Below are 11058 nucleotides of genomic sequence, written 5' to 3' on the forward strand. Positions count from 1 at the left end.
GAACCTGAATTATTTTTAAAATTTATTAAACCGGTTGAACCAAGAACCAATGGCCTCAGCGGTTTGGCCACCGATTCGATTTTTAAAACGCTGATATGTGTGTGTGTGTAAAAATTACTTATGTAGTTAGTTTATCATTTATATATAGAATAATCGGACATATTTAATTATTTAAATAAAAACATTTGATCTAAAGTTTAAATAATTTGTTTAATTAAAAATAATTAACTAAATATTTTTTAATTTCAAATTATTTTCTTACAATATAAATGTTGTGTATGAATACTTTAGTTTTGAACATAGATATATTGTCAAATTTAGCGAGACATTAAACGGATAATTAGTCATGTATCATTTAAAAACAATGAAAATTCTTTAATTCTTATAATTAATGATATTATTGTAAAAAAATTAAATATTCCAAAAATTAAATTATGATTTTTGCTTTAAATTAAAAATTGTTAAGACTGAAGCGAAGCGAGGGTATAATACTAGTTGATAATTAAAAAAGGAATAAAAGGAGTATGAAAGTATGAAAACTGTACAGTGATTTAAAAATGCTTAAAATAATAGGAAATTTATCGAAAACATAGAATATGAGCAAAGGCGGGACTACTAGGCTAGGATAGACTCTATTTCCGGCTGGGATCCAATATTTCTAAGCAAAATATAGGTCATGTTTTTACAAAGAAAGGTAAGTTTAGAGGCCTAATACTTTTAAAATCCCGATTTTATAATCATTTTTTGATTATATCATTACTGATGGAGTCTGCCTTCTGAACCGGTGAGCGAACCTGCAAAACAGGGTAGAAGCTAACCGGACGGTGGTTGTCCGATTAACTCTCCGATGCTAAAGTCAGTTTAGAGCTTTGAGCAGCGTTTTGAGTATATGAATGTAATTGTCATTCTAGGCATACCTCGTGCTCCTTTTATAGTAGTCGAATATACCTAGTAGAGTTGTATTAGGTAGGTGAATCCTACTTTGTAGGGATTCGGCCGTATCTTAAGGATTCTCCTGATTTGTCGAGATCTACCTTAATCTGATAAGAGTCCTATTTAGGAACGTCTTCCTAAATAGTCTTATCTTCCTAAAGTAGAGCTTATCCTTCCATATGTAGTGTTTGTGTCCAAATAGGACAAGGTTTCCATATTTAGTCGTTTATCCGAATCCCGGACCTGACGCGCTCTTGGCGGATCATGTGGGATTCGGTCTTTATTAGTGTATTACCGAATCTTAGAGATTCGGTATCTCCTTCATATCTTTCCGTCTTCAGGGGGAGTCCGGTGTCGCCTGAGAGTGGATCTCCTGCAACTCGGCTCCATTATACTTACAGTAGGATTCGGTATCCATCATTAGCCCCCCCGCAAGTGAGCTGAAGTAGTTTGGCATTTATGCCTTAGTGGATTTTAGCTCTTTTGGAGCTGAGTTCTTTTATGCGGGCGAGTCGCTTTGCATTCCGGGCGAGTCGTTTCATATGTTTGTGGGTGACGTTTCTTCTTTAGTAAGATTCTGTGTTGCCACGTGTCGGCATTTAATGATTTAAACGGTTAATGATTCAAAAGCGTTTTGTATTTAATCTCTTCGCATTTCTTCTTTTCCCTCTTACTTTGCTTTTCGAATTTACTCTCATTTCTTGTAGCTATTTCCTTTTCGTTCTTCGTTTGATTGTTTGATTCTTCGTGACTTGTTTTCTCCAGATTTTTCAGGTATGTTTTCTTTCGTCGTTTGGATGTTAATATGGCTTTCTTCTTTGTATATTCTCCATGCTTTATATTCTGGAAATTTCTTCTGTACTTGTTGTTCTTTGATGTGTTCTTCAACGTGTTCTTCAATATATTTTTTGTTTGATCCTTATTTTGTGTTTATGTTTGTGATTCCCTGTTCTAGGATGCCTCTTAGTCGAGTGGAAGATGCTTGCGCTGCTATGGCTTTTACCCGATCGAAGCTTCGTAGGGATGAAGTCTTAGATATCTATTTTAAGTATAGTTTTCCTTTTGATTATAGGGTAATATTACCCGGTGCCGATATGGCTGCGTCTGACTCTCCCGGATCTTCTTGTAGGGCGGTTCTTTTTGAAGAGCAATTTGCTGCTGGTCTTAGGTTTCCTTTGGATCCCTTTTTAGTAGAAGTGTGTAGGGATTTAAAGGTTGCTCTAGGGCAACTTTACCCTGGTACGATTAGAGTAGTGCTCGCCTTTTCGGAGGCATGTAGGCTCCGGGGCTGTGCCCCTTCTCTCAAAGTGTTATATCATTTTGTAGACTTTAGGAAGTGTGATGGTTGCTTCGTTTTCGCCCTTGGTAGAGAAGGGCGATCTCGTATTTATCTTCCTTGCCTAACCAGTCGCTGGCGAAGGCGCTTCTTTATTGTCTATCATAAATTTGCTTTTCTTCATTTTTCGGATGGTTTTTCTTCTCATCCAGTTCGGAGCTATTCTTCTCCTTTAAGTTTATCCGAGTCAAAGCTTGCTTTTGACATATCTTCCTGTAGTATTGTGTCGCGTCCCATTTTAGATGTCTTGGTTAATAGTCATCTTCGGAGTCGATGGTTTCCTTTGGAGGATCCTCCTCGAGGCTTGGCGGATCTTTGCTACTCTTTTGTTCAAGGTATATTAATTTGCTTAAGTTCTTTTTAATGTTTCTTTTGTAGGATGTCTTCTTCTTCTGACGATTTCCTTTCCGGATTTCAAGTAGATTTGGACGTTCCGATGGGTGGTCCTGACGTTCCTATCGCCGACGTTATTCCTGGCGACATTGTCGTGGATGGGGCTCCTGTTGATATCCCCCTAGCTCTCGCCGAGGTAGCATTGCCTGAGGTTATTGTTATAAATGATGATGATGGTGATGACTCGGCTGTTCCAGTCGGCGACGAGGCGATTCCGTCACTACTCCCCCCTCTAGCATCATCTATCGTTTCGGGGGGAGTTGGGGGTGTGGCCTCAGAGGGGCCTGTTGTTGCTGATTCGGGGGAGATTTCTCTAGGTCGAGACCCGGATTCTCCGTCTAGAAAAAGACGTCGAGTTGTCGATGATTCTCCTACGAGGGAGAGTTTTCCTGGAAGCTCTTCTTCTGCTCCAGACTTGGTTCAATGGGTCGAAGGTCAGGATCCTGCCAGTTTGCTGAATCCGAGAGTGCTAGCGGAATATATCCGGACTTTGGCGATTCCTGATGATGTCACGTGGTTCTGTGGTAGGCCGGGTCAGGAGCTTTCCGATCTGGCTTGTTTTCATGGTTTCTCTGTAAGTGCTTTCTTTCTTGAGTATAATATGTTTTTTGTATTCAGTTGCTTTCTTATTTGTTTATTTCTGGTGTGTAGGCCCTTCAATCTGTTCTGGTATTGAACGACCGCCGACAGTGTGCCGAGGAGGAGGTCGAGCGTCTGTCTGCTCTTTTGGCGACTTCCGAGTCTGAAAGGGCGAAATTGAAGGCCTCTTTGGAAGAGCATGATTCCCTTCTGGCGCAGCTCAAGGCGCAGGATGCGATTAATGATCGCCAAGTGAAAGTGATTGAGAAAAAGACCGATGACTTGACTCAAGAGATCGAGGAGCTCATTCGGATCAATTCCCTTGTTGGTGGGGAGAGGGATAGTCTTAGAACGGAGGTTGAAGGTCTTCACATCCGTCTGCTAGATACGAAGGCTTTTTACTCTGCTCTGATAAGCGAGTATCGCCTTGCGATTGGGAAGAAGCTTCTGGAGCAGAATCCCAATATTGATCTTTCTGGGGTTAACGGGTTGGATCCCCAGGCCATCGCCCGTGATCTCCTCGTCAAGATTTCTAAAGACCGTGTTTAGTATATTTGCTGATGTATTAATTTTGCTTTTTGTAATTCGCAATTTATGAATATATTTTCTTCGTTTTTCTTCGAAATGTGCTTTTGCCTTATCTTTATGTACTTGTCTTGCCTCGAGGGTTACTCTAAACCCTGTTCTTGGCGTTGCTTTTTGTAGAGTTAATCTAAACTCTTTTTATTTTTGTTTTTGTTTCGAGTTAATCTAAACTCTTTTTTGGCGATTCGCCTTTTCTGAGTTAATCTAAACTCATTTTTAGCCTTTCGTGGCGATCTGCCTGGTTCGGCTATTTTGCTTTGAGTTAATTTAAACTCGTTTTCTTGGTTTTTAGCCTTTCGTGGCGATTTGCCTGGTTCGGCGATTTTGCTTTGAGTTAATTTAAACTCATTTTCTTGGCTTTTAGCTTTTCTTGAGTTTGATCTTTAATTTATTTTTTCTTCTTTCGTCTTTGATTTAATCATTCGTGGCTGTTCTTGATTTTTATTTCTTTATTGGTTCGTCTGGCTAATCAGATGGTAGCGAAATTGAATTTTTATTGATAAAAAGATGGCATACAAAGCATTAAAGATAGATTTGACGCCATCTGGTAAGACGGAGAGTCGTTACCGATGATGGGTCGTTTTTCATTCCTATTCTTCCTTCTTTTCGGTCTTGTTTTCTTGGAGATCCACCACTGACTCATCATAGCACTTCTTGGCTATTCCTTGGTCTCCTCTCAGCGTCACTACTCCCTTTTCAGTCGGTACCTTCATTGCCAGTGCTCTGATGCTGGTTACCGCTGCCGAGTCATGGAGGAAAGGTCTTCCTAGGATGGCATTATATGTCAATTCCATGTCCACTATGTTAAATAGTGACATGATTTTCTTGTTCATTCCTCTTTCTGGGCCGATTATTACTTCCAAGGTGACTGCTCCCAGCGGGGTGATGGAGGGTCCACCGAGTCCTGATAGCGGAATTGGGACTCGTCGTAACCTTGACGCTGTTCCTCCCAACATTTTGTATGCTGCATTTGTCATGAGGTTTACTGCACTTCCTTCGTCGATAAGGATCCGCTCCATGTTCCAATTTTCAATGATAGTAGTTACTACCAAAGCATCGTTGTGAGGTGCTTTGACGTGTTCATAGTCTTCTACATCGAAGATCACTGGCGGCATGTGAGTTTCTCGTATGTTCATTACTTCCTTCCTCTGCTTCCTCCTGATCGTGGAGCTACTATGCCCTCCACCATTAATCATGTGTATGGTTCCCAGAATTTTGGATGGGCGCTCGTCTTCCTTTTCTTTTGGCTTGTCTTCTCTGTTTCTTTTTTCTCCCTTGTCATTGCTCTTCTCTTTTCGGGCCACAAATTTCCTCAGTTCGCCTGTGTCGATCATTCTTTCGATCTCGACCTTTAAGTCCCTGCAGCTATCCGTTTCGTGTCCGTAATCGTCGTGAAATTTGCAGTACTTTCTGGTGTCTCTTGCTTCTGCTTTCATTTTGGGTGGCCATACCACGTTTTTGATGTTTTCTTTGATCCACATGAGGACATTAGTTCGGCTGGTGTTTAATGGAGTGAAGTTATTCTCATCATCTCTGGGATCGTATCTCGATTCATATCTTGTCTGGGGGGCGAATCGTCTGCTTTCTTCGGGTCTTCCTCTCCTGTCATCAGGTTTGGACTTGGTTTTTTCTCTGGATCTTTCTTTTGATTCTTTTCCTTTTGCTTCCTTTCCGCGAATCGCCCTTCGCCCTTCGTCTAACTCGAAGTATTTCTGAGCTATGCCCATTAAGTTCGAGAAAGTTGTGGGTTTATTGACTAGCAGCTTGTCCACCAGCTTTCCGAATCGCGTCCCGTCTCGCAATGCTTCTGTCGCCATGTCGACGTTCAGGTTGTCTATCTTCATAGCTTGCTTGTTGAATCGTTCGATGTAGCTTCGCAGGGTTTCTCCTTCTTCTTGGATACAGGCTCTTAGGATACTGGTAGTGGTTTTAGCTGGGATGTTTGTGAGATATCTGTTGAGGAATTCTGTTGAAAGCGAAGCGAAGCTTTTGATGGAGCCTGGTTTTAATTTGTTATACCATCTCTGGGCTGTGCCCGTGAGCGTGGTAGGGAAAACCCTGCAGAGGATGGCGTCTGATACGCTGAGTAGCCCCATGGTTGCTGTGAACCTAGAGGTATGGTCTCGGGGGTCTCCTTCCCCATTGAAAATTGGCAAGGTCGGCAGCTTCATGCTGTACGGGATGGTTTCCTCCATGATCTCGGGCGAGAGGGGTGATCCTTTCAACCTGAGGTCCTCTATATCCAATTCTTCAGATTTTAGTTTTTTGAGCGCTTTGGCGATCTTCTCTTCTAAATCTTCTTCCACCACATATGTGGCTTTGCTTTTTTGGGGTGTCTCTGACGATTCGCCCTCTCCTTCTTGGTGTTTTTTCTTATTTTGTTCTTTCCCTGCATCTCTTTCTTGTCGCTTACTCCTTGGTGGGGCATCTTCTTTTTCCTTCTCCCTTCGTTCGTCTCGTTTCGTATTCAGACCGCTTCGGGCGTCCTCCTGGTTGTGCTCATTTCTGGGTGCCTCTGGTGATTCCTCGTTAGATTTTTCTCTGTCAGGACTTTCTTCTTCGCTGGTTTCCTTTTCTCGCTGGTTTCTTGCTTCGTTCCTCTCTTCGTTTCCTCTGGTCCGAGGTTCCTTGCTTTTGTTGTTTTCTGCCCTTGTCTCCCGTCGGCCTGGGTTTGCATTTCCTGTTCTTTCTCTTCTTCTGGGAGCTGTAGGGCTGAAGTTTTCCCTTAGCATTCTCATAGTTTCTTCGTGCCTGTCGTTTGTTCTTTTGGCCTCATTAGCCAATCTGTCAAGATTTGCCTGCACAGATTCTAGTATCTTTTTCAGCATTTCGCTGTGTGGATCTTGTGTCGCTGCATTTGGTGCTTGTTCTTCAGTGCTTAGGTTGAAAGCAATTGGGATGCTTCCTCTTATTGGATTAGTTTGGTACTGGGGTGTTGAGAAAGAGAGCCCTCCGGTGTTGCTTTTTTCCCCGGAGTTGAGAAGCCCATCTTCCGTCACGTTGATTATCTCCGGAGTGCTTTTTGGGTCCATTGGTTGTTTGTCTTTCAGGTTTACTCTTTCAGAAGTCATCTTCTTCAATGAGATTTGTTTTTGAGTTCAGAAAAGCTCCTTCTTTTGAAGTTTAGTCAAGCTTTTCCCACAGACGGCGCCAATTGATGGAGTCTGCCTTCTGAACCGGTGAGCGAACCTGCAAAACAGGGTAGAAGCTAACCGGACGGTGGTTGTCCGATTAACTCTCCGATGCTAAAGTCAGTTTAGAGCTTTGAGCAGCGTTTTGAGTATATGAATGTAATTGTCATTCTAGGCATACCTCGTGCTCCTTTTATAGAAGTCGAATATACCTAGTAGAGTTGTATTAGGTAGGTGAATCCTACTTTGTAGGGATTCGGCCGTATCTTAAGGATTCTCCTGATTTGTCGAGATCTACCTTAATCTGATAAGAGTCCTATTTAGGAACGTCTTCCTAAATAGTCTTATCTTCCTAAAGTAGAGCTTATCCTTCCATATGTAGTGTTTGTGTCCAAATAGGACAAGGTTTCCATATTTAGTCGTTTATCCGAATCCCGGACCTGACGCGCTCTTGGCGGATCATGTGGGATTCGGTCTTTATTAGTGTATTACCGAATCTTAGAGATTCGGTATCTCCTTCATATCTTTCCGTCTTCAGGGGGAGTCCGGTGTCGCCTGAGAGTGGATCTCCTGCAACTCGGCTCCATTATACTTACAGTAGGATTCGGTATCCATCAATTACGTTGAAAACTTTTCAGTTTTATCCTATTTCGCATTTTACCGTTTTAATTGTACCTTAAAATATAAAATTGACATCTTTATTTGGAAAAATTTAAAAACATTCTCCATATATAGCATATACTAATTGTACATGTTTAAAATTTATTTAAATTTAGTTAAATTAATTATTAATTTTAATTTGATTATATTTTTTAGTTAGTTTTTAAAAATAATTTTTTTTTTGTACTTCTTTAAATGAAAATGAATTTAATTTTATCTTTAAACATGATTAATTGAATTATTTCATCATTTACGTAAAAAAATTGACAAAAATTAAAAAATTAGAGTTAAAACAAAAAAATGCGAAATACAGTAAAATTGACAAATTTTCAACGTCAAGATATGATTAAAAAGGGTTATAAAGTTGAGTTTCAAGACATTAGGGCATATATTTATGATTATCGACATTAAATTTGAATTGTTGGAGTCTTTTAAATAAATAAAAAGTTCAGCCGAGCTGAAAAATTATTCTTTAACTGTGTCAGAGAAATAAATTCACTCTTCCTTTTATTTTTAATAATTGAAGAAGGAGGGGTTTTTTGTAAGAAAATATAAACTCACAACATAACGTTTGCTTTCGGTATTTATACTGTTTGAGGTATAACTCATTCCGTTTTATAACTCATTGGTCACTCTATCTCTTAGTTGCACCGCTGTATAGAGATGATTATACGTATAGGCTGAGGTATGAAATTGGTCGTTATAACTTTCTTATTAGGATATTAATTTAATTCAGTTGCTGACTTAATGCAATGTGACAATTAGATATTAATATTCCTCAACATACGTATAGGCTGAGGTATGAAACTGGTCTTTATAACTTTCTAATTACTAGGAATTCATTAAAAAAAAGTTCTTATTAGGATATTAATTTAATTCTGTATTAATTGCTGACAATCATGTTACTTATGTCCGGGATTATTGGTTAAGTATGCAAATGCTCAACTCGGAGCCATTCTCAAACAAAGCCGTTAGCCCATCCTGATCGAAATTAGTCGGAAATACAAGTTTTAATTTTGAAAAAAATTCGGTTTTACTTATGTTCGGCTTAATATGATGAAATTATCGATTAAATTTCGTCATTTATAATCTATTTCATCAGACTAATATGTCACTACAAATGCTGGTAGATAACTTTTTTTTTTTCAAAAGGTAGCTTACATAGCAAGGAGCTAATAAGCCGAGATATTTAAAACATTATAGTTTCTAAACTTAGTTTTTTCCAACTAAACCAGACGATGAGCTTTCTTGTTATTCGTCTTGCTCATATGACCTTCGATTAGGCATTACCATTTATTTATTAATTAAGAATTACAATAATATATATAGATAACTTTCAATTAGACATTACCAACAAGTTATAAATCAAATCGTATAAGCGCTGACAGTAAATTTTTAGGTCGTGGGTTAGATTCCTCTCACAAACGCTTTTTTTTTTTCAATTATCAAAAAAGAAAAAAAGAGAATTATAATATTTGATGAATGTGACTTTTCGATCTATCTAAGAATCATATTCTTAAACAAATCTTGAAGAATCAAGCACTCATGAAAAGCAGCATATTATGGATATATAGATAGAAAAATAGTCAAGATATAAAAAATGAATTAATCGTGATCCAATCTCATTTTAGCAATTATCAATTTTGCCGTAATTGGACTAAACTAAACCGTACCATTTAATAAAATACAAGCACAAAATTAAAATTAAGAGTAAGATATAATTTAATAATACGAGCAAAATAGTTCTGAATTATGTATGGGTAAGTATATTAAAGAATAGAAAGCTTTTCACGAGTGATTAAATTAAATTGATTATATTTACAAAGTGTGGTACCAGATAAGCAATATTTTTATAATTTCTCTTTTTAGCTTAAAAAAATAATTTAGACAGTCACTTACTTATATGTAATTATGGATGAAGAGTAGATCACCAAACTAATAGCTGCTTTGTCCTTTCAATTCTTGGAACGTTGCTTTAATTTAATTTTGGGAAAAGGGTCAAATATACTCTTGTAGTATATAGCATGACACAACTTAATCTTTATTGAATTTTCAATTTCAATTAATCACTGAAATTATATAAACGCTGGAAAGTAAATTGTTACGTCGTGGATTGAAACTCTCTCGCAAGCGGTTCACTTTTCAGTTATTGAAACTCTCTCGCAAGCGGTTCACTTTTAAGTCTTTAAACTATATTTGTTTTTTTTTTCATTTGGTCCTTAAACTATTTTTTATCCTTATTTGGTCCTTCAACTTAGTGAAAAATCATTTTTGAGTCCTTAATTGACAAAAACGACATCGTTCAGCGTAACAAATTGCATTTTTGAAAATAACAAAACAACGTCGTTGTATATCATTGTCTATATAAAATGCCGATATGGTGAATATGCGTAGACAAACATGCCCGTAAGGTGTGCTATGATAGGGGCATATTTACCTCTTTTTCTTATTAAATTCACTGAAATGGTAGATAGCATAGCACAACTCAACCTTTATTCAAATTCGATTTTAAACTCTTTAATTTAGTTTATTTTTCTATTATCAGTTTTAATTTTTAATTTATTTAAAAGATTTCAACAATTTAAAGTTATTAATACTTATAGATAATACAATAAAATTTTGCCTGCGATTTTTATTTTATAATGCCAATAGTTGTACGGCTAAATTTTGACTTTCATATTTAATGTAGCACCAAGCACTACACATAAATTATCAATATTTTTGTGGTGTGGCGAAAATGAAGAAAAGGTTGAACATAAATAAGGAAGGTGCATATATATTCTCACTCAGCAAGAATCTTGAATCCAATATTTTTTGTGTACTTTTATCTCTTTTATAAATAATAGATGCGGGAAAAAACCCTACCCGCCTTTTCTTTTCTTTTCTCTCTAACAAACCCTAGCCGCCTAAAGCTTTTTTTTTTGTTTTTTCTTCGGCAGCCGTCAATGGCTTAATTTTTCTATTGACGGTAGCCACCCTTTTTGTTTATATTATTTTAATTTCATAGAATATAATAAATAGCCAGTTCTTTTTCATTTTTGTGACGAATTAAAATTTATCACTAAGCGCAATTCAATTATCAAGAAGTAATGATATATTGAAGATCTTTTAATAACAAAATGTTATCAAAATGGATTCATCTATGAGTTATACTAGTTTTATTTATTTGTTATTGTTTGTCTCTTTATGAATGTTTTACTTTGTCCTTTCTTTATGAAAGGTTTGTTGTCCTTTCTCTGTGTAAGGTTTGCTGTCTCCTTTTTAAAAAGAGTTGTTGTCTGTTTTTTAAAAGGAATTATATCAAGTGTTGATTGAATCAGATGCTGTGAGTTTGCGGGTGTTAGGAGAAGTTTGAACGAAGAGTGATTGAAGACTGCACTTAATTCACGAAACAGTTAGTAATTTATTTTTATTTTCGTAAGTAAGGTCTGCGAATCAGAC

General features: G+C 37.5%; 1 protein-coding gene across 1 annotated transcript; it reads left to right on the plus strand.

The window, feature by feature from the left end:
- The first annotated feature begins 755 nt into the window (after positions 1–755).
- LOC126655520 (uncharacterized) lies at positions 756–3790 on the plus strand. Its single transcript, XM_050349740.1, has 3 exons — positions 756–2604; positions 2692–3236; positions 3314–3790. Exons 1-3 carry the CDS (start codon positions 1710–1712, stop codon positions 3788–3790), a joined length of 1917 nt encoding a protein of 638 aa, XP_050205697.1. The 5' UTR covers positions 756–1709.
- The last annotated feature ends 7268 nt before the right edge of the window (positions 3791–11058 follow it).

Source organism: Mercurialis annua, linkage group LG7, assembly GCF_937616625.2.
Source record: "Mercurialis annua linkage group LG7, ddMerAnnu1.2, whole genome shotgun sequence".
Lineage (NCBI taxonomy): Eukaryota > Viridiplantae > Streptophyta > Magnoliopsida > Malpighiales > Euphorbiaceae > Mercurialis > Mercurialis annua.